Source organism: Ctenocephalides felis, unplaced genomic scaffold (assembly GCF_003426905.1).
Source record: "Ctenocephalides felis isolate EL2017-DRISC unplaced genomic scaffold, ASM342690v1 CF-g0.4_SCAFFOLD_01886, whole genome shotgun sequence".
Classification (NCBI taxonomy): Eukaryota; Metazoa; Arthropoda; class Insecta; order Siphonaptera; family Pulicidae; genus Ctenocephalides; species Ctenocephalides felis.
Window position 1 is genome coordinate 19,408,506 of NW_020538040.1, and position 24,432 is coordinate 19,432,937.

General features: G+C 28.9%; 4 protein-coding genes across 9 annotated transcripts; 1 reads left to right on the forward strand and 3 right to left on the reverse strand.

The window, feature by feature from the left end:
* Positions 1 to 2,480: 2,480 nt before the first annotated feature.
* LOC113378823 (myeloid leukemia factor-like) lies at positions 2,481 to 7,388 on the reverse strand. Of its 2 annotated transcripts, none has more exons than XM_026619436.1 (6): positions 7,336 to 7,388; positions 7,030 to 7,214; positions 5,503 to 5,697; positions 5,048 to 5,276; positions 3,539 to 3,667; positions 2,481 to 2,524 (listed from the first exon to the last, which is right to left on the reverse strand). In XM_026619436.1, the coding sequence occupies exons 1-6, from the start codon at positions 7,386 to 7,388 to the stop codon at positions 2,503 to 2,505; spliced, it is 813 nt and encodes a 270-aa protein (XP_026475221.1). In that variant the 3' UTR covers positions 2,481 to 2,502. The 2 variants fall into 2 exon arrangements, with proteins under 2 accessions (XP_026475221.1, XP_026475220.1); XM_026619435.1 differs by lacking the exon at positions 2,481 to 2,524 and adding an exon at positions 2,825 to 2,948.
* Positions 7,389 to 7,830: 442 nt separating this feature from the next.
* LOC113378824 (stimulator of interferon genes protein-like) lies at positions 7,831 to 10,248 on the forward strand. Of its 5 annotated transcripts, XM_026619437.1 has the most exons (9): positions 7,831 to 8,031; positions 8,247 to 8,369; positions 8,432 to 8,580; positions 8,939 to 9,091; positions 9,395 to 9,520; positions 9,586 to 9,687; positions 9,760 to 9,841; positions 9,915 to 10,028; positions 10,085 to 10,248. In XM_026619437.1, exons 2-9 carry the CDS (start codon positions 8,345 to 8,347, stop codon positions 10,156 to 10,158), a joined length of 825 nt encoding a protein of 274 aa, XP_026475222.1. In that variant the 5' UTR covers positions 7,831 to 8,031; positions 8,247 to 8,344; the 3' UTR covers positions 10,159 to 10,248. The 5 variants fall into 5 exon arrangements, with proteins under 5 accessions (XP_026475222.1, XP_026475223.1, XP_026475225.1 ...); XM_026619438.1 differs by lacking the exon at positions 8,247 to 8,369; XM_026619440.1 differs by lacking the exon at positions 8,247 to 8,369 and having other exon boundaries at positions 8,432 to 8,511.
* A 372-nt stretch (positions 10,249 to 10,620) lies between these two features.
* Positions 10,621 to 12,303, reverse strand: LOC113378822 (methionine aminopeptidase 2-like). The gene is made up of 2 exons (XM_026619434.1): positions 11,312 to 12,303; positions 10,621 to 11,156 (listed from the first exon to the last, which is right to left on the reverse strand). The coding sequence occupies exons 1-2, from the start codon at positions 12,156 to 12,158 to the stop codon at positions 10,621 to 10,623; spliced, it is 1,383 nt and encodes a 460-aa protein (XP_026475219.1). The 5' UTR covers positions 12,159 to 12,303.
* Positions 12,304 to 16,131: 3,828 nt separating this feature from the next.
* LOC113377810 (serine protease inhibitor dipetalogastin-like) lies at positions 16,132 to 16,569 on the reverse strand. Its single transcript, XM_026618235.1, has one exon. The coding sequence runs from the start codon at positions 16,504 to 16,506 to the stop codon at positions 16,252 to 16,254; it is 255 nt and encodes an 84-aa protein (XP_026474020.1). The 5' UTR covers positions 16,507 to 16,569; the 3' UTR covers positions 16,132 to 16,251.
* Positions 16,570 to 24,432: the final 7,863 nt, after the last annotated feature.

Sequence of the window (24,432 nt, forward strand, 5' to 3'; positions counted from 1 at the left end):
ATCATTTGATGAAGAGGCTCCGTGCCCCGAAACTGATTTCATTTGCCGAATGGCGCGCCTTGATGTGGCTGCGTACGGATGTCTTGCGATACTGAAACCAATAAGTCAAAGGTTTTGGATTATCCTGAAGCAGACGATTTATGACAGACCGGAATATTTAACGATTCAACATGTAAAAAACCCAACATTATCCTCGAATCCATATAAATTTTCTAATTGTGAAGTAATTCAGCAAGATAAGATATTGACGCCATGAAACATGTTAGAACCAATATGCCAATATAACCCACCAAGCTAAAAAGTCGAAATAAGGAAAAGCAGGAAAAGTGAACAGTACATATCCAAACATGTGGCACAATTTTCTATCAACTTAAGCAAAATGTTCTGAAGGCTGTTATAGCAATATAGTCAATTCAATATGCTATTGCTTGGATGGAGCGACTAAGGCGGATGCTGAGCACGCCATTATGGGGTGCAAAAAATGGGAAAAAGGTAGACAAGAACTATGAAGGAAGATAGTAAGGCAAAAATTACCCTTCCAACCAATTTTTAACATTATTGACAACAAAAGGATATATGGCACGCTATATAATTTTATACAATCAAATAAAATAAAATTGTGAAGATAACTTAAATGTATAAGACTAATGTACGTGTATACAAAGTCAACAAATAAAAAAAAATATGGCCAATAACCAGCATTTCTGCCTAATTTACTTTTTTATTGCAGAAAAATTAAAAAAACAAGTTATTAACACACAGAAAACACTGATGTGTGAGGAAAAGATTGATTAAATTATTTGCAAGAAAAACACAAAAAGCAGAAGTGAAAATAAGGAAATTTCTTTTATCAATTGGATTTCTTTTGTATAACTCGGCTATATTTTATCTTCGTGAAAGAGAAATAATCAGAAAGTAAGTTTTCCGTGAAGTTTCTACTAATACTTTTTGACTTTCGTAAGCCTTTTGGTCATTGCCGTCAAAATAATACTCAATTTTTATCTTTTTAATGATTATTTATATTTGTTAAGATTGGGTAAGAAGTTATAATTTTAAACTTCTGAAGACCTTGCGGCTTAATTAGTGTCTGTGCAAAACACCTTACTGGTACTATGATTTTTTTTAGTTAAATGCGAAATAATAATGATGAAATATCATTTTCCAAAGTTCTTTCCACACTTTCATTTCTTAGCACTTAGAGACTTAATAATTTTATGAGTAAATTTGTTACTTTGAAATTGTTTTATTTTAGGTTTTACATTAATTATTATGTTCGACCCGTTTAACTCAAAGGTCCTAGACTGAAATCTATAAAGCAAGTACGGCTTAGGCGATAGTTGGTACGACGAAGTCGCCTTGATTACATTGGAGGCAAAAAAACGAAAGAGGAAAATACTGGTTTGTACTAATCATTTCCTGCAGTAAGCTTTTTACCCTTTTACTAAAAGAAAATTAGTTTTATATACAATATAATACTCTCATCTACAAAAATATGTAGGTTATATTATTATAGATAATACAATAATAATGATAAAATTAACACATTGCTTTTGTTAAAGAGCCATGTTAATCAAAAAATTAACTGTTGGTAATTAGCAAAGCATATTAAAATACAATGCACATGCAATGAGCAAATTTTTAATAGAAATGTGATTTATTTAATAAGCTGTTGACATCAATAACAAAGTTTTCCACTATAATAACCAAATAATAAATGCCATAAACGTCAGATCGACGATAATTTTTAAGATTCACAATCAATACAACTGTGAATACGTTAATCATTATTGATTATGTATAGCAATTAGATAAAAATATGTTAATACTACTAGTAACCATTATTGTAAAATACCAGCTAATCAAGAGTGATATAATAGAATAGTCATTAAATTAAAAAAATAAATTCAAATGAACATTTACCACACGTATAACCTGATCTACTAGATAATGATAGTAGTCAAAATTTCTTTGAGACCTTTGTTTATTCTTAATTACCTATACTTGGATATACAAAAAGTACATATACCAAATACTGAAAAGTACTATATTGAATATCAAGCTCCTTAAATATTCGAATGTTTGTTTTAAAATTTAAAGCCAATATAATTGTTTAGGTGTTTATCCATATTTCATCATAAAATCGTATTCACTTTTGAGTAAAAAAACTGATCATTTAGAAATTGATATTGACGAAATATAGCGCATTGTATTTAACAAATATCGATAACGATGCAAAACCACTGTGAAGTTAATTTCAAATTGAGGATAATATTAGAAATAAAGCATAGATATTAACAAAAACAAGCACTTATAGAAAATATTTTTATAACAGCACAAGCAAATTGAATAAAGTAGTAATCAAAACCAAATATCAATAGTTCTGCAAACAGCAATACATCATCTTTAGAATTAACAATAAACGAGCGAACTGAATTCTAACTGAATTAATTAAACAAATCATTTGTTACTAAAATACTCACGAGAAACGGTTTCGTGATTAATCTAATAATGCCTCCTAAGGTACCTGTAACCCAGGAAAACATTTTAATTTAAGAATATCGGATAAATATACTTTTTAGCTATGTTTCAATTCGTTTTATAACAGAATAATTAAAAGTATTGTTGATTATAACAAGATAAAAATAATATATGAAGTAAATGACAATCATATTAGATATATGCGAGAATGTTCTTAATTCTCTTTGGAAACAAGCGGTGTAAATAAAAGCAGTGAACGAAGTAAATGTTAGAACATTAAATTTATTTAGTTTTAATAGTTCGTAATGGATACATGCAACAATTGAAAATTCGCACAGACAAAGATCCTGTTAAGTATGATTAGTAATGATGATTTTCGGAATTGATGACACCCTTAATAAAGCATGATGTTGAAATGATGAAGACATCAAGCAAAATGCGCACACTTCAGATTTCTAGTCATATTCATTCTACAATAATACATTATGTACATTGAACAATATCTATAAACATTCCAATAATAAATGCACTACATATAACCCATTCATTATTTAATGTCACCACACTTCGACTTTAAAGAAACTTATTTGCATAACTCTTAGCAGTAAGTTTGAAGTTTATAATAGTTTAACAACTTGGATTCCAAGCCGAGAATTTAGGCAAATACTTCATAAGAAGCACATTTTTATCCACAATGAACTTACCACTAAAGGTTATGAAGTAAAGAACTACAGTTCACGGATTACAGTGGAATTAATTCAACTAAAGCATAAGTTACAACAAATCATACACAAAATTTGAGTGATACATTACTGATGAAAAAAATATCAATAACTTTATTCATTGATTATATGCATTAGCTAGTAAATCTGGAATTAAAATTAAAATTGACTACAAAATATATATAGATTTAGGATATTAGACATATATAGATTGATATAGATCAATCAATTATATTCCTTGAATACAATTAAATAGTAATAGTTTCGTGTGATATTTGATAAATATCCCTGTTTAACTTGGCTCTAAATATGTAAATAGAAAGAAATATATCACTAACCTGGTACTCGTCCTAGGTGAATGGTGTCCTGATACTGGAGCGGGCAGCGCCAACAAATTCGGCGACGGCGTGCGCAAACTACGTCGTGCGTTTCCGCCGGCGCTTCCGGCGGATATACGCGAGCGCCATCTGGCGAGCGGTAGGAAAATCACATGCAGAACACGGTGTATACATTCAATGCATATATATATATATATATATATATATATATATATATATATATATATATATAGGAACCATGGATTTAAAAATCTTATAGGAATCATGCAAAACATCTTAAATCAGAATCAAATGAATCAGAAATTTGATGAATAAGATTTTTTGAACATAAACTTTAAAATCTTAAAATGATCTTTGATATCAATTCATAAAAGTCTAATAAATTAATTGTATCCAAAGTTAAGATTATGTTACAAATAGTATATATTAAAGAATATATTTTTCTGCAAAAAAATCAAGTTTTTGCAACTGAAAAATAAATTCATAAAAAAAATTATTATATACAAGGTTCCTATATAACAATCCATACATACGTGCATATACATCTGTACATATAAGCACATACATAGAAATAGTGCTATTCAAGATATTGTAAACAATGTTCCTACTCATATTTCAATAATTTAGAGGAATGTATCAAATGTTGAATAAAAAAACTTATTTTAATAACTAGAATACAAATTTACTTGAATAGCACTAAGCTAATAATGAACTATCTAATCTATATCGAACTATGATACAGCAAAAGATGTTCAATATCCAGCATATATCCAATGTAAATAAATTTGCATGTGCATTAAGCAATATAACTTTTGAGAAGTTCTTTATCAAGAATCAGAATAAAGAAAAACATACTTGCGAAAAACAAATTTTCAAAATAGATTTAATGCTCTCCATTCAATTTTGAATAGTTTTCAAATAGCAACAAAAAGATATTTGACTCTTCGAGGCACAACTAATTGTAAAACAAAAGGCGGGACAAACTCTTGAAATAGTGAGCAACTCATACATATGTATCAAAAAGCAATCAAAACAGAAATGAAAAGTACGAACTTTTTCTCGTTATCCAGATTGGTAAATTTCAATAATTTCATTCTTCACAATTACTCGAAGAATTAAATAATACAGTTAATGTATAAGAAAACTATTCGAAAACAATACAGGAACATGGAACTAATAAAAATTACATGCAAATCATAAATAAAGCCTAATATGAATTTAAAGACAAATTGAATGTGAATTAAGGAAATTAAAAAAAATATATAGGAAGATGTAGTTTTGTCAAATCTTTACAGATTGAAATTATTGCTTACTGATTTTTTTTCGCTGTTGTAGGCAATATTGTAACCAGTTGTAATTATAAATCTTATAAAGTTAGAAACTAATGGCAATACTAACATGTGTTTATATAACTGGCACTAGCTTTCTTTTCATATACTACCATTAAATTAATGGCAATAATTATAATTAACCACAAATGTTTCATATATTCTATTCAAAGTAGCTTACCCTCCAGCACCAGTAGCATTACTTCCAGAAGTAATTTGTGGGAGTCCGGAATGCCTACGAGCAATTGAATGTCCATGGAAACTCTCACGAGCTTTCTGTTCAAACTCACGATTAAAATCCTCAGCTTCCTCTTCCTCTAGGTTAATAAACTCTTGTCTTTCTTCTTGATCTCCAGAAATAGTATTTTGTTCACGTTCAATCACATGTGAACGAGATCCAATATGATGACCTAGTAATAATAATCTATTAGTTTCAGTTTGAAGTATTTTGAAGGAAAAAGAATTGATTTTATACAAAAAAAATGCATTGATAAATGTTTTCATAATATAACAGAATTATTATATTGTATTAAATTCAGCAATAAAGCCAACATAACCGCTACATTTTTAATTACATATCATTTATTGTTTAGAAAGTATTCACATTACCAAAGTAATATATAATTAGTTCTATACCTATAGCCATTTTCTTAGTTCCACTTCTAGAATCAATGTGAGTTCGTTTTGTTTCCCTAATACCTCCGGGACCAGTTCTGGTGCTTGATGAACTTTGTATGACCTGTGGTCGTCCGTCTGGGCCAGAAGTCATGCTCATAGACATCACACTACTACTACTAAACCCATGTTCCCCCAAGCCAGAATCTAGAGAACCTGAATAAATATGTAAATAATTATTTATAAAAAATTCAAGAAAAAGCCATTAAGATATTATATATACTTATAATTATTATATTCATATAAATTATTATTATAAATTAGCATATATAAATACAGGTAATACCTGTATAAAAAGAGAATTATGTTCCAAAAACTACTGTGTCATATGGAATCATACAAAAAAAGATTAGGTTTACAAAATTAAGAAAGAACACACTATTATGTTTTCATAGTAAAATTCATGATTCATTACAAGAATTATATAATATTTTCTTCATCATATATAATTACTGACAAATTATCCTCATCCTTTAAACATTTTTCCATTACCACCAGCTCACACAAAAAAAACTTATATTAAAATGCTTGCTTTAAGTAAAAGATCTTTAAAAATTTCCTAATATGATGCTAAGCACTTGTAAAATACCTGTTCAAATTTCGTGCTTATTTCTTTTTTAAATAATATTACTAGCTGTTCTGCTAAATCAATGCCTTTTTTACATTTTATACATTAAATTAAACTTTAATTTTTTCATGTTCACCTTTGCTAGGATCCTCACCATGGATTTCTGATAGCAGTACTACTTATTATCTTCCACTTCTATCTTCTAATAATATCTTTAAAAAAGGTTGAGGGCTATTTACGCAGAAATATTCTAACAATAAGGCTATCTGCATAGCCAAAAACAAAATACATATGAAGATTTCTGCAAAAAATTTGATAGAACATATGTACTCAAATAGAAAATGCCAAATGAGGTATCTTCGCAAAGATTTAATTAAGTTTATAGAGCTGTTGTACAGTGATGTTGTAATTTTAAATTAAATAAAGTTTGCTTTATATAGCTTTATATTTCATATTTTATTACTGTTTTACCAATACCCGATCTGTGTTAGAGCAAAACAATGCTATAAAAGTAACAAAGTAAGTATAATGTTCGCAATACTCAAACTGCATAAGGGCATGTCATGCTATGGAAGTACTATGTTAAACATGGTATTGTAAATTTGAGTCAAAAATTAGAAATATACTAGATGTATAAGTTTTGTAGCACCATATATAGTGTAATTATCCTCAATATCATTTTGTTGATACCCACACATCAATCAGTTCAAATGAAACAAAAGCAATATTATTCAAGTTTTAAAATAAAAACTAAGAATTATTTCAAAAAACGTTTTATTATCCTTTATAAAATTATTTTTTAACGAGGGCACTTAAAATAAAATTAATAAACAACTAAGATCAATAAAAACATTTAAAAAAAAAACTAATTTTGAACAATACATATTTATAGGAAAAAAATTTTAAAACGATTCTCATACCACTTAGCAATCTGTTCATATTCAATTGTGGCATAGGAGGAAATCCAAATGGCACCATACTATGTCTAGAACCCATTGTAAGGGCCGGTGGGCCACCCATTCCGAAGCCGCCCATCATACCAAAAGGATCCGCGAAAAGTGAATTCATCATGTTATTCATCTGGCGCATGGAACGCATGTGAGCACTGGAAAAAGGGACATTTTTATTATGTAACATTTGCTTGGAAGTAACAGTGAATTTAGTAAATCTCGACACATGTGCCAAAATCGAGCAATCATAATTTTATATGTAAAACAAAAGCATACCCAAAAAATGGATCATCATCTAAATCTCCCATGATCGAACCGAATAACGACATGATGGCTTTCACTATAATATGCACACACAGTTAATATTTGTGAAATATTACAATATGTTTAACACAGCTAGTCAAAATTAGCACTTATGTCAAAATTATAATAAAATGCGTAATCAACATACGAAAATAGTATTGTTCTCTTTAGGTTGGCACATATACAAAAGTGAAGTTCGTTTAATACAACTTAACGGATTTATAATCATATACGGATATCTCAAGTTCCTTAATTAATCAAAATCTTTTGCTAATATGCTTTCAAATTTTATATTTCATCATTTCATCCTTACTATCGATTCAAAAATGACATTTTCTCTTATACTCTTCTTTTATCTATGCATTTTCCTAAATGTTTTTGTGTTGCCAGATTAAAAAAAATAACTTAGTCTGACAAAACTATTAAAATGAACTAGAATAAACAGATTTTAATCTAAAACCTGTGAAACACGAGTCGATAACATACATTACAAACAAGGCAAATTATACGTGCTGATTTTTAGACATAATATTCATAATTGACAATTAGAGATAAAGGCAAATTGGCAAATATATTAGGTTTTCGAATTACATGGTGATACAATAGTGTCATGGGTGCTCGGACTATTATTAGCGGATTTTCTGATGACAAAAATGTGGATCAACGAATGTAACCCTAAATTTAACATTTGCAACTTATAGGTTTAATGCCCTAGTTTAATGCGTTTCTAAATAAATTCGATTGTCATGGATCAGGTGTTGTTTTTTTTAATTGTTTGATATCATGAAGAAGTTGAATCATTTAGAAATGTTAAAATGAGTTAGCTTATAGTTAGGTAGTAAATCATGTAGTAAAAGAATATTTTTCTCAAAATATACCCCTAGAACTGGAATGATCTATTTCAACCGTTTTATTTGCTTTAAACAATTTCAACATTTATAACTTTTTATTCAAATGACAATAAGTAGTACCCACTCAAACAATGTCTCTGGACGTCGAATTATTCCGTAAGCATAATATATTAAATATATGCAATCAATCAAAATTAATTATTTTTCTTTGTTAACAGTGACAATTTCCATGTATTGCCTAGTTGGACTTGTTCTTGGAGAAATAATATTCAGAGTTTATGACATTTACACAAATTATGTACGTGGGCAAAACATATATGAGCATATAAGACGCAATCAGCCAAATTATCAGTGTTACACTCTTTTGGTAACATTATTCAGTTTTCTTTTTACCAAATGGCTTCATGTAGGTCTCCATATTACAGTTGATGGGATTGTGATAATAATTTCCAATGTTATTTTTCATTGGATGCAAAAGCATTTTAATATTGTACGTCCACAAGTTGGTAGATTATTGAAAATTAATTGCTATAAAAAAGAATGAGATTAGCTTGTTGCACATTTAATTCAAAATTTTATTTCAACTGTAAAGAGTTCTTTTTGTGCTACAACTGCCTCTGAAATATATTTGTTATCATTCAATTTCATTTTTTTTTTATCACTAATGGAGTATGTTATCAGTTCTTTTATTTGAATGGAACGATTGATTATTAATCATTTTTCAGTTTGAGTCGAAAAGTGATCATATTAAGTTTATCCAAGCTGGTGGAGGTTTAGACTATGGGAGTGGAATGGCTCATAGTTATTTTTATGGATATTTAAATAAAATTTTGCCCGATAATGGTGATGATAATGTGGGCATCAGAGAGAATATTGAAGTAAGATCCTTTTGTTTCCTTAAAAAAGAATAATTTTTCTATTTTTTTTTTTTTGAAGCAAAAAGTTAAGTCAGAAATTTTTTTAAATGAATTTCTCATCAATTGGAAAAGAGTTTACTTTTCAAAATTGTGTTAAAGAAAGTAGAAGATAATGAAATTAAAAAAAAGCAGTTAATTTAATTTTGAGATAATTTGAAAATTCAGAAAAACAATTTTGGGATGTCAGTATAGTAGAAAAATAATAGAATAATAACGATAGTTTTTATTTGTTTGCAAGTGTTTCAAATAAAACTTTTTTTTTAGAAATACGAGGCAAATGAAAATATTACAATACCTGTGAAAAAATTGTTTATTTTAATCCCGCTCTCAATGTATTTTTCTCCATCGCTGGTTACCCATGCGCCTCCTGGTATGATGGAAGCTTGCAAGGTAAACATTTCACTTGAATCATTTGATCTGAAAAATAAGTAACATAATTTATAATATTTTACCAGTCTCTAGAATCGATACAACGGAATGTTGCTGGAATCATAGGACGATCATATAAAAATTCTGTCTATAAAATTCATTTGTCTGAAATGGAAGGCCATGTGCAGGAAAGTTGTTATAAAATATTACATTTTTGTTTGTTTGTTTTATTTTATTGTAATTATATATAATTTCTTTAGAAGCCATTGTATGTGGTTGCTGAAGGTGCAACTCCATTACATACACTATATCAAACATGTATAGGAAAAGCACCTTGTTCAGGTACATGCATTTATTAAGAAGTCAAAGTGTTATATATATATATCTTATCTGAAATAAAATTTTTACTTTGCAGCACATATAAGAGAGCATAGTGAAGAAATTGTTAAGCAATTTTACAATACTCTCAGCCATATTTTGGAAAGCTTGCCGGAATATAAAAATACTTATGAGCTTATTTTATATGAAGGTAGTAAAAATTGTTGTTGCTGTTCAAAATGTGAAATTATGATATTGTATTTTTAGGAACTGAAAATTTGGCAGAGCTATTGGTGGAGCGTGTAAGAAAGTCAGATGAATATAGTACAAGCTGGTTGTGATTTGTTTTGTATGACTTATTAATTGTTAAGTTTTTTTTTAAATGTTTAAAATGTTATGAACTAACTTAAGTCATGTACCCACCAAAAAGATGTATGCATTTTTATATGAAGATTTATTTTATAATATGAAAAGAATTTTTTTTATTTCATGTGGATATAGATAGCTCAAACTGAATTTCAAAATACTAAATGAATGGATCTATCTGAGAACAATTTGGAAGTTTTTTATTTGCTACATGTGTAGCATTTTCGAGAGTTTATGCTTAAATACTGTAATAAAAAAAAAAAATCTATACACATACAAGCAATAGTTCCATGTTTTATCAGAACCTTTCATGTAAAGAGATTAAACAAATTATCCATAAATATACAAACAATGTAGCAAAACAGTAATTTATATTATTGGAAATATACAATTTATATAAATCAAAACTGCTAACAAACAAATTCAATAACTTTATTTTAATAATCGTCCCCTCGGGAAACAACTTCTTTACAGGTAGGTCTCAGCATTATGGTATGCTCATATTGTGCAGTGTATGAACCTTTCACATCGCATAGTGGTGGATAGGCCTCCACAACTCCCTTATCACACAAATCCTTCAATGCCATTTGATATTTTGTAGCACCTGCTCTATCTAACCAACGTTTGCAGAAAGCAAGAGTGCTAAAGTTTTTGTTAATAATATTCAAAAGAGTTTTAGATGATTGTAAACGCAATGGAACATATGGCATATCAAAGTTTTTCATGTAATGAGAACAGTCCATGTCATCATGAACGGCTCCTCTACCGGTTGAGCCAAAAGTTTCAATGGCATAGAACTCATTTTCTTCCATTCTAGTTGTCTCACCGCCTCTCACTATTGGTACAGTTTTACCAGAGTGTATTCGATAAGGACTAATAGAATGACCATTAAGATTTCTTATGCTTTTGACTTGATATGTTTTTCCATCAAGTTCAACTTCATAAGATTCCATTACCTCTTGGATAGCAGCTCCTACAAATTAATATTTAAAACTAATTATTCCCCAAATATAATAAGCTTATAATAAATAATAATGATCAAATTTTATGGATATTCATAAATATTTGACTAAAGTTTAAAAAATATTGTATACATCAATAAATTAAATGTGCTAAAACCTATCTTACCTATATCACAAAGTTGAACATCAATCCCTGCTGCTTTAATTCCAGTGTTAGTAGCATCTTTGACAGCTTCTAATAATTTATCATACTTGGGATTGAATGTCAAAGTAAATGCACAGTCAATAATACGCCCTTTTATATGAGTACCAAAATCTATTTTGGTCACATCATCGTACTCGAGTACAGTGTTATCCCCAGCATTTGGAGTATAATGAGCAGCACAGTGATTCCTAGAACAGCCAGTAGGAAAAGCTAAACCTGCATCTAAGCCATTTTCGCCAATCAATTTTCTGGCAGTGTTTTCTAATTCCTCACAAATTTCTATCATAGTCATGCCTGGCTTGATCCATCGTTGCATGTGTTGCCTAGTTTGACGATGGGCTTCAGCAGCTTGTCTAAGCTCATTGTAAATGTCATTGTGCATCAGATCTAAAGCTCTCTTCTCCTCGCTGGTGAATCTATCTTTAGCCGTTCTACCATCCTTAGTGGGAGGATAGTCCATGATTTCACCTTCAGGAAAGACTCCATCGGCGAAGAGTTCGGAAACTGGTATGCTTGGAGGGTCGGTTTGCACCTTCTTAGCTTTATTTCGGTTTCTTTTTTTCTTCTTTTTCTTGTCTCCACTTTCCTGATCTTGCTCCACATTTGTTTGGTCATCTAATGCGGTTTCTTCCAATTGTGAAGTTACCTCTTCAACGTTCTGAGAAGTGTTTCTCTTTTTTTTCTTTTTCCTCTTCTTCTTTGAGCCTTCCTGAGGAGCGGCAGGATCACCTACTTCGTCATCATTTTCCAATTCATTTTCTATTTCTTCTTCTAAATTTTCATCCGGCACTTTTGTTACAGAAGCCATTTTCACTTTTATTCTATGATATATAACCTGACAAAAATCGACATGACATTTGGTCGAAATTTTAGTCCCCGATGTTGGTAAAGCAGTGAAGTTAACTGAATTCTTTCGCGCGATTTTCAACTTTACATTTTAGAGTTGGATAACGTTTATTAATGTCTTGACCACAAAGAAAAATTCTTTCTTTTTAATATAAAAATGATTTTATGATAAAAGTACATATTTACAAAATCAATATCATAAAATATTAAAATGATGATCAGAATCACGTCTTTCGTAACTAATGTATGTATAAAAAAAAGTTGGTTCATGATGTTTTAAAATTCGCAAGTACGTACAACCACTAATCTTTAACTTCATTTGGCAATTTCCATCTTGCAAAATTGTATTTTTTCTACAATTTTTCACCTTCTCATAAAAATCACTACTTTACAATAATATATTTTTTTTAAACCACATTCAAAAAATTAATGGTTATAACATTTATTACCTACGACTAATCGCTTTTAGAATAAAACTCAATGAATGTCCTGTTTATTTGGAACATATTTTTAATTTAATAAGAAGGCAGCCTAGTGGTTCATTCAGAAACATATTAGTGATCTATATGTCCAAGGACGAAATGGATTCCACTTTGGGAATCGCTCGTTATCTGGTTGTCCGAGACAGAGATTTAAACCCGAAACTTTTTGATGTCCGGATGATTTGGAAAAGCTATATGTGTGTGCGTATGTGTGCCAATTTTTGACCTTTCGTAGACGTTCTCTCAAAAACGGATGCACCGATTTCAAAAATTTAAAAGCAATTCGATGTAACTTAACAAGTACTCGCATTATTTAGTTTTTCGCGGCGATCGGTCGAGCCGTTTCTTTAGAATCCGCAGAAAAGTGCCAAATTTACAGTTCCATGCAATGGCCAAAGATTCTGAACCGATTTTAAACTGTTTAACTGTTTAAACTGTAAATACTTCGAGAAATAATATAAAAATGATTATTAAAAGTAGTTATTGCAATCAAAATATTTCAAGTATAATTATGAATATTAGAAAGAAAGTTGTGAATCGTGCTGATTAGTTTTTGGTAAAGATTGACCGAAAAGTTTCTCTGTAATTAAAAGTTGCAATTTTTTTACGACTTAAATGAACCTTTTTAAGATGCATAGCAATCGCCCTAAAATATTATGCGCCTGTATCAAAATTTTAAAGTATTGTCATTATTTTATAACGTGCCAAATCTATTTTTTTAAGTCAATTATTTACACATATTTTATGAAATGTTACCCTCAACCAGTTATAAATTATATTGAAAAATTAAAAAAACTAGTGGGGTGGGTGGCATCGTGCCTTAAGGCAAATTGCTGGAACTTCCCGTACCGTAACGAAATGTTCGAGGATTACTGAATGTTTTCAAATAGATTATTATAAATATTGTAACATTGTCTAATATTTATAAATATTATATAAACTGAATTGCAGAGTTGTTGAAATTATTTGTAAAGTATATTAGAACTATAGTCAGAATTAAAAATAAATATTTTCGATATACAAAAAACTAAAAAAAAAAAAAAAATAAAGAAAAGAAAAAAAAAAATGGGACAATTTTTTTTCCAAAATCGATTATTTTGTTAAGACAAGCAGAAAGTTCTTTGAATCATTTAAATCGGACGCTTAGTTCTCTCAAAAACTGCCATTTTTTACATATTTAGCTCCGTATCTTCATAATGGCTGGGCCTGCCTTTGCCAAAAACTAATAAACACTTCTCCCAATCATTACTAATTGAATGATTTTTAGATCATTCAAATCGGATACTCCGTTCTCTCAAAAATACGATTTCTATTTTCTGCACTCTTTGCTCCGTATCTCCGAAACGGCTGGACCTGCCTTTGCCAAAAACTAATCAGCTCTTTTCCCTATCAATAGGAATCGGATGTTTTTTGAACCATTCAAATCGGTTGATCCGTGCGCTCTAAAACGTGACTGGAAATTTGTATCCACACATACATACACACACACACACACACACACGCATCCATTTTTTCTGAGGTATGCCAAAACGTTCAGAAACCTTCAAAACGTCGAGAAATGTAAAAATTTTCAATTCCGATTTTCGGCCCATTACAATAACTTACTTTACCCTACGGGAAGTTAAAAAACATCCAATAATTTAGTACACGTTCTGTTTTAGTAATAGCATTACCCCAAAAAGCTATTTTCATTTTATTTAGATATATATTTCAATCACGGAAGAAGGTATCACACCTGAAATCTGTGTTTGAAGGACCGAGACCCATCTCATACAAAACCAAAGCAAGCTTAAGAAAATTATTTTAAATATGGTCAACCCTCCTATAACGCGATAAATGCGGTAAACGCGTACCGTGTAATACCTAACCAAACTCGGATGTATTATTTAAAGGAGATCAATGAAAGAATAGTATTTGTAAGAATATGATAAAATTCTTATAAAAACTAAACTAAAAACAGTTTAGTTCGACAATTACTTCAGATTTATTTAGGGAAGAGTTGGTCACCAACTGAACCGCGTATTGTGAAATACCTCTGACACTATAGTCTAAGAGCCAGTGAACTATTTGACTAACCTGTTTTCTCAAAGCTAGAAATTTTTTTAATGATATTTCATTATCGGTACATTAAGAAAGTGCCGGTCTGGCAAGCATTTAACGATTGCGTCATCATCCCTCGAGTTTTTGAAAATGTAAAAAAACTCATTTTTTTAACTTGCTTTCACAAGGCTCAAATTTTGAGGGAGTACTCTTGTAACTGTTCAGAAAGCATATGTAGAAAGCCAGACCATTCTGACGATTGCAAGGGTCTGCCAGACGAGTACATAATAGTCACGACGCGCAAGGGTGTGGGCGCATTGCCATACATGATCGACTAATACCCTTGTATTTGAATAATTTATACGCCATTTTGAAGGTCATTTTGAAAACATCCGATATACCAAACTTCAACTTTGTATCTCACCTTATGGCCGAGATATCATTGAAAATATGCCAAAGTGGCCCCTTTTTCAAACTCAATTTTTGGCGTAACCATAAAAGATATCGAAAAAAAAATTACGTGATTCTACTCATATTGGCTTAGGCCGCTTAATGTATAGTAATATATGCTAAATAATCATTTATTATTAGCTAAAAAGGATAAAATAATTTTTCAATTAATGTTTTCGGATAGTGCGTTTTGTTCAATTACTTTCTTATTAGCGTTATTCGAAAGCCTATTGTTTTTTCTTTTAGTACTGCAAAAATTGATTAAATCAAATTTGTGGAACACATTGAAAAATTGAAGAAACCAGAGTTTGTATACCCGCGCGTAACGCATCGCGCACTGCTATCCGATCGAACGAGTTCTATGCACAGTACACCGCGCGTAACGCTAAATGTAGCCCGCATGGAATTCGTTCGATTAAATTAAAAATGAGTTTTTTTACATTTTCAAAAACTCGAGGGATGATGACGCAATCGTTAAATGCTTGCCAGACCGGCACTTTCTTAATGTACCGATAATAAAATATTATTAAAAAAAATTCTAGCTTTGAGAAAACAGGTTAGTCAAATAGTTCACTGGCTCTTAGACTACTACTAAAACCGATGTCGTACACAGTTATAAAATGAGCTGGCATATTTATATAAACATGTTGTAAAAAATAAAAGAGTCGATGAATTATTATATTAAAATTTCTTACAATGTCTAGTTACTAGAGTTATTCACAGGCTGCACGGAAGAAACTTATGGGCTGTTGGACGGAAACCGCGCTGCAAGAGTATCGCGTTAAAGGAGTGCTATCGCAATTTCAGCTCCACATAATATGGAAACCGCGTTTCCAGAGCACCGCGTTATAGGAGTTGACTGTAAATTTAAATCTACTACAACCTGCAACTAAACTACCACTGCAGAACTTCCTAAAATGTAACACGACATAAGTATGAACAATTAAATTTAATAAATACAACTTTGTTGCTACAAAAATATATTATTTATTATAATTATATCATAATAATTTGAACTATATTTGTAGATTTTGTGTTATTTGTTTAACTATTAGTATATTATTAAATGATAACATTATTCCATCATTTTCCATATTCGTAACGGTTCGCATTTTCATCACAGCGTCCTCTCCTTGCAATTTCGATACTTCTTCCTGATCTCGCTTCAAATTCTTTGGCACAATTGAATAGGCACGGATTTGAGAAAGTTTCGCCGTTGGACGCACAAACTGGGTCCAAATTTCTTGGACACGGACAAGGCGGCCTTTGTACGTGTTGGCCATTTGTCAAACTGATGGCAAAAACAGCCAAAACTGTTAATATGAGCACACACTTCATATTTGTAAAATTATATTGATTGCAATAACAACTCAGAGATCGAACTGTTCGCTTTTATATCTATTCAGAAAATACCACTTTTATATTATCAATGAAAACAGACAATCGATTTAATTAATGATAACGACAACGACGACAACTAACATCGAGATTATACGCAATTCCCACTAATGAAATTCGCGGTTTTTCTATGTATATGATGTACTGGCAATAATGCTGCAAGTATCGTATTGGGAAAAGTGCAACTATCTATTTTAATCTTACAATCATTTTTATTATAACACTTAAAAAAAAAAATTTGCTTCTTTGCTAATATTCCTAGTTTTTAGTTTTTCATATTTTTCTAATTCGTGTCTTAATATGTATCAATCGTTCAACCTGACCTCAATATTAGAGGCATCTTGCAAGAAAATTAAAGATTTACATAATAATATTTGATTAAATTATTCATAAAAAGATTTAAAAGCGTAAATTTTATTATAAAGCACCTGACTACTATGTTTTTTTTATTTACATTTGTGAATTACAATCAGTCGTTATAAATAACATTCAATAATTTTAATGGTTTATTAAATAAGGAAAAAAGGTCGAAAGGTCACCCAGTGGTGATCCGATTTGATATCGGTTATGTTTAGCTTATAGATGTAGTCCTGATGTGAAAAAATTAAATAAAGCCTACTAAAGGATATCAAAAAGAGGCCGTTTTCTTCTGAGCCGTTCAAAGTCATAGTATTTTATTAAATTTTTGGCCTTGATGTTTGGTTGGTTCTGTATTCTATCCTTGTATCTCAGACTGAATTTTTCAATATTTTCCTTAACTGTGTTCATGTTCGAATCTGTATGAACCAACCAATTTGGGACATACTTGGGCGCGTTTATAATTTCTTTCAAAATCTTGTTTTGAAATCTTTGAATTATGGCCATGTTGAATTTGCGCGCCGTTCCCCAAAGTTGTATTCCGTACGTCCAAATTGGTTTTAACGTGACTTTGTACAGAAGAAGTTTATGCCATGTGCTCAACTGAGATTTTTGGTTTAACAAACAGTATAGTTGTCTTCTCGTGATTTCCAGCTGTTGGCGTTTACCTGAATACTATGTATTGTTAAAAATTATATTCGATTATGGTAAATTATTGGCCAAATCTTCGATAAAATACAAACGTTATGGTAATGCTATGTTACGGGTCTATCTTTGTATGAATCGGTATAATGCAAATCGGTAAAAAAGCAATATTTTTGCTGTGCAATCAGGCGTTTCACAAATAAAACCTAACTTCACGTGCTATCAAAGAGACATAAAAATGCACTTATGATAGAATTGTTGTTAGACAATTGTGCGTTTTGGAGTTTAGGATTTATAAGTAAAACGTATGATTGCACAGCAAATACATAGCTTTTTGGCCGTTCATCGCTACCAATTCATACGAAGATAGGCCCTCAACATAGCGTTGCCATACCATTTCTATTTTATCAGAGAATTAGCCTTATATTTACACAATCCATTAACTTGGTGCGTTTTTATAGAAGCACATTGTCGATATAAATTTCAGAACTATTTTTGATACGTTTTTTTTTTATCACTTTGCTTTAAAATTTGGGTATATTTTTTTTATGTTCTTTAGTTAAATTTTTGAAAGTATAGCTGATAAGTTGAAAAACGAAAAATATGAGAAGATATTGCATCGTGCAAGGTATTTTATCAAGAAACCTAAACTGACAATAAAATATAAGATTGAATCTATTAATTACTTAACTATTTCCCATATTGTATATTTATTAGTTAACCGTGTTCAAATAATGAATTTTGGGCAAATGACAATGATTTTTGTTTGTTTTCCACTATCAAGTTTGATAAAAACATTTCTTATCTACTAATAACGATACGATAACAGGATTTAGATAGAAAGGCGTTTGGATTACTAATTGTAAGCCTTCGAGAAATCAATAAATAAATTTTACAAATCTTAATCATTCGTTGCAATTACTAATGATTTTAGCAGAATACTTCTATTGGACGATGATAAGGTATCTAATAATCTTCAGAATTTAATCTTTTGTTTAAACAATAGAGTATTTTAATTCATTTCAATTAGCTACTTAATAAATTAAATATATTATAATGTAGTTATACATTATTCAATGTACAGTCTAAAAAATTTGATTTGATTTGAAGACATAGATGAAATTAATATATTAACTTCTCGAAGAAGAATTGTATGCCGTTGTCCAAAAATCCTATTTGATAATTTTTAGTTTTTTTGACGTGTCAAATCGTTCTGAATTGCTTGATTGGTCCTTACAGCAGATATAAGAACAATTAGAAAATTATGGCAAATTAACTTGATCTAATAAATTGTATCTAATAGTAATTACCCATTAGGGTAACTAATATTTATAATTATATTTAATTAATGTCAATCAATATAACTCATAAAATAATAAAAAATCATAAATAGAATAATTTAGAATAGTAATATTCTAAATTGTTTGGTACCAAAATGGGAAATGTATGTAAGTGAAAACTTGATGCTACTTCGACGTTTTAAAAAATTCTAAACCGATTTTAAAAATTTGAAAACCATTGAAAAGATATAACCTGCAAATCGTGCTGATTAGTTTTTGGTAAAGATTAACCAGAAAGTTTCTTCGTAAACATTTGTTGGATTTTTTTTTATATTTTTTTATTTTATTAATAATTTTTTATTAAAATTTGAAATAATGGACCGCGTCAAAATTTCCTGGTCTAGCCATTGACACCTGGTTTTGATTGAAATTGCATATGAGGTCTAAAAAGTTTAAAATCATAGAAAGAAAAGTTGATTATATCATAAGATTCTTAACACGTGCCATGTAAATAATGACTATCGAATAATTATCATAACAAATGATAAAAATTAGAAGTTTTTTACAAATTGTAAGTTGTCCTGAATCCGTTTCAGTTGGCTTATTTAACTAATACAACATTGAGGCAATATGTGAAGTATTTAAATTTTTATACAAAATTTTCTATTGTCAATAAATATTAATTATTTCCTAATAATATTTATTGACTATAAAAACCAACACAAATTACAGCCATCACTTGATTGCAGTAGTTTATTCGAATACATAAATTTCTTTATTTTACATTAAATACTGAATTATATAATAAGCATTATAATATTATAATAAGCTAGCTTATTCCACGTATTTGAAAAAGATATAAAAAATATTACAAAACCACATAATAAATTAATACGCCATAGTTTATGTAACGAAAAACTTGACTCCTCTTCATATCAATGGCAAAAATAAAATATGAATTCCAAAGTTTCGAGAAATGATAGCTATAAGTAGGTACTTATACAATTTTTTTTGAAAATAATTCTGTAAAACACTCAGATACAATAGCGAATAAAATGGCATCATAAAGTTTTGTTAAATATATAGATAACTAAAAATACAAGATGGTCTTTTGCAAGCCTAACTATTAGTGTAAAGGATTATGCTATAATTTTAAATATTTAAAAAATTATATTAAGATTTTTTATCATATTACATTTGTTTGTTTCGAATTATGTTAAAAATAGCTGCATGGCATCATTCAATCTGAATTGAATATAATTTTATATAAGGTCTCTATTATGGTCTTATCATGTGATTTGTTAATTTCCATAACATTTAATATTTACAAGCAGTATTATTTAAAAAAAAATTGTGTAAATCAATTTTAGAATCATTAAAAACCGTCTACTTGGGCATAAGCAAGAGTATAGTAAGAAAACGTATGAATGATATTCCTGTAGTTTGAAGTTAATAAAATTCTTACAAAAACAGTAAAGTTTAGACCTGCAACTATGATTAACATTAAATTTTAAAATGCAGTTATAAATTATTAGGTACATTAGTGCAGTCAATATTGTTTTTCCCAGAACTGATTTTAAAATCATAATAAACATTTACAGACAGATCTTCATTTTAATACATGCAATTTAAAACAAAAATGTTGATAAATACATCGCTATTTGCTAGAATATTTCTTATCTAATAAGTTTTATTCATTCAATTATGCTGATTAGCAATATTTATGCATCTTATAAGGATATTTACTCATAAATTTCAATGTTAATAAGAGATGTTTATCTTCCGTATAATAATATTTACATATAACCGAAGTCATACTGGTTTTCCAACAAAGTATATATATATATATATATATATATATATATATATATAATTATATTCAAGTGATATTCTCAGGATCGCATAATATAGATTTTTCGCTATATTTATGCAATTTTAAATTAATTCAGGCAAATATTGAGGAAAGACAATCATATCATTGAAACGTCGACATTGTTTGAAAAAAAACAAATTTTGATCAAAAAATCAATTTTATAATTTGTTTTATCATTTTTTATAATTAGAATATTATCCAGAACTCAATAATATATATGTTTGGAAATAACAAAAATAAGTTTATTTGAAAATATTATTTATTTGCAACGTTTCAGAACTAGTTACGTTCCATGGTTAAGGGCTTTCTATCAAGAACAAAATCCTCAATAATAAAAAATTATAAAATAGATATTATGATGAATAATAAGGTAAGAAAAAAACAATTGAAAAAAAAATAGGATTATGATACTCTAATAACAATAGGTATAAGTTTATGTAAAAGGGTATGAAATATGTATCCTTCGAATCAGTGATTATAGAATAATCCATCGATAATTTGAAGCATCTAGTTTTATCGATTGTATCCTTTCCATCTCCAATATATAATAATTGTTTTGGAAATGTTTCAGCGGATAATTTTAAGCTCAGAAAAATCTTAGATGATAGAAATTCAGTGAAAAACGTTCACAAAAAGCCATTAATTGATAATTCATCGAACAAGTCAATTTGGGTGTATCCAAAGACTAAAAAGAATAACTACTTTTTTAAAGCAAATTTTTCACTTCAGAATAAGTAAAATAAATAAAAAATAAATAACAAAATTAATATATGTAATAATATTTCAGATGGTGAACGATATATAATTACAAGCGAAAAAGTTTTTTACCAGAAGTCCATCCAGTTAATTAAAAGAGAAACTGAATTATTTTTAAAACAATTATTATGTCTACCATCTTCTTGTCTTGTTTTCTATATATTTATATCTTTTTTACTTTGAATTTTTAATAGTGTTTTTTTTAATTTTATTGGCCTGGCTTACTTAGAGCATTTAGCCACCTACAACATTTAATTTTTTATATTCTATGTCATCTTTATATATTCTACACAATTTTTATATCCTATTCTATCTAATCTTCAGCTCTTCGCAACTGATTTCTTCATTCTTTTATTTCTTCCGAATTCTAATCTTGCTTTTTCTTCATACTTCTAACTTTTTATTCAAATTAACTTAATTCTGATCTTCTCCAATTCTAATCTTTTCTAGCTTTCTTCTTACTTCTAATTTTATTCAAATTCAATTTAACAATTCTAATTATATTAATATCGAATTAACTTTTATTCTACTTTTCATATCCGCAATTCAATTTCTATTAAACTTTTTTTTATTTTTTTATGTAATTGCCAAGAATCGATCCGCTATTCCTGCCACAAATAGAGTAATAGAATCATCAAAAAATTTAATTGATAAATTTAGCAATTTTTGGTAAGGCTTGTGACTAAAACAAACTCTCATAATATATGTAAAAAAATTTCAAAGAAAGATTCACTAAAGACTTCCAGTTGACTTTCAACAATAGTTGGTCATGGACTTCTACATTGTGAACTTCGGGTAAATGATTTACCCAAATTATTTCGACTTCAAATACTTGTTAGTATAGAAAAAGTTGATATTGCAAGCAAGGTAAAATTATTTTCTTTCGCAATTTTCAATATTATACAATTAAATTGACATCAGTAACTAAAGTGCATTATAGAGAAATTTCGCACTCTGCTTTACAAAAATGGGCTTCACAAAAATGACATCGCCGTGTTAATGTAAAAAATATTTTTCCAACTCTATAATTAAGTATTGGATTTCCACAATCGTTATGTTAATTTCAATGAATTTATGTCATTATTAAATCATGCAAACACAATTTTGATATACAAGGTCAAATATTTTTGGTACATTGTGTTCGCCTTCATATTATATATGAAATAAGGACATGCAATAAATGACATTGAATTTTGTTTAAATAAATATATATATGTTACATGTATAGGTTTGTTATTTGTTGACAGAGATACATTCTGCGTTATCAAAGATAAAGAAAATTAATCATTGTTGATTGAACTCATTTCTATAGATCGAGTAGTCCTTGTCATAATTTAGGATTAAGAAAATATTAGCTTAATTCAGAGAAGAAAAATGTGAAAACCGTTTTATTTATTTTGATAGCATGCACTAAATAAAATATTTATATATGTACTATTATTTTTAGTTATTTCCTATAACTTGAATTGTTAGTTTTGTATTTCAATAGTGATTATTGGCACTAAACTCTCACAACTTGAATTTTATCTGTTTAAATTTTATTCAATATTAAATTATTAAGTTACAGATATCATTTTTAACCAATAGTATGACCTCTCCAATTGTGACAATGCAGTTTAATAAATGTCATTGTTTTAAAATTAATAAGAGAATACTTAATGTGATTATGATCACATATTTTTTGCATTTTATTTTAAGAATAGCTTGTTCTTAATATTTGTTAGGAATTATGCAATAGCACATAAATGTCTTAGTTTGAAAAAAAAATTAATATAATTGTTTGAATTAAACCAATAAGAAACAAATCTCTAAAATTTAAAATTTCTAAGAGCATATATGCAACACACACATACACAAAATATCCAAGAACTCTACATCAAAAATCAGATAAAAATCTATTTCATGTAGTTGAAATTCATGAGCATCTAATAAAAACCTAGAGCTTTGGTTAAACTATGTTATAACAGTTAATGTCATAAATTCTTATTATTTTTATTCATTTAAACTTTAGAACCATAACCCCAAATAACATTTCTAAGACCACAGTCAAAAATAATGATACAATTGCCCAGTATTCTAAAATTAGGACCATTCGTTACACTATAAATTTAAAATTTCCAGAACTTGTCAACGTTAACTGATGAACCAATTCGAATTAGTCGATTACTACTAATGAAGAGACGTACATATTAGTTCTTGGCAAAGGCAAGTCCACCGGTTTGGAGATACTGAATCAAAACTCAAAAAGACAATTTTTGAGAAAATGGAGCATCCGATTTGATTGATTCATAAAATATTTTACCCGTGTTGACGTAATGAAAAACTAACTACATTCATACGAAAGATTGTCCAGAATAAAAGTTATAAAAATTGACATTTGTTGGTCAAATATGATTTTTACAAATCATCGTTATTTATGCCTATACAAAAAAATTATTTATAAGTAGTTAGACAGGAGAACAGGTAAGCAGGTATACAGATAGACGGAACAACAGGTAGCAAAGGAGAAAAGTTGGCAGTTAAGCAAGACAGGTGGAGAGATAGATAGAGAGACAGGTGGACAGGTGGACAGGTAGACAGGTAGATCATATAAAAATCAAATTATAATTGTTCAAATCGATCCTTTACACATATCGGAAAGTTCATGCAATTTGCCTCAAGACAACATGCCACTTACAACTAGTTCTTTTTGTCATGATAGTTATACAATCAGTCGTGTCTCCCTGTCGTATAAGTTATTTTTTGCTTAAATTTCCAACCTAGCATTGAAAAAAAAAAACCTTAATAATTATAATTATTAATTTATTACAATAAGTTAATCAATATAATAATAATTATTTTTATTTTAAATTAGGTATTAAAGATTGTAAGTAAATCATTCATTAGAAGACAAATAAATAAATATTAATTTAGACAAATAATGTTTGATATCAATACTATCGTCGTTCAACAAAA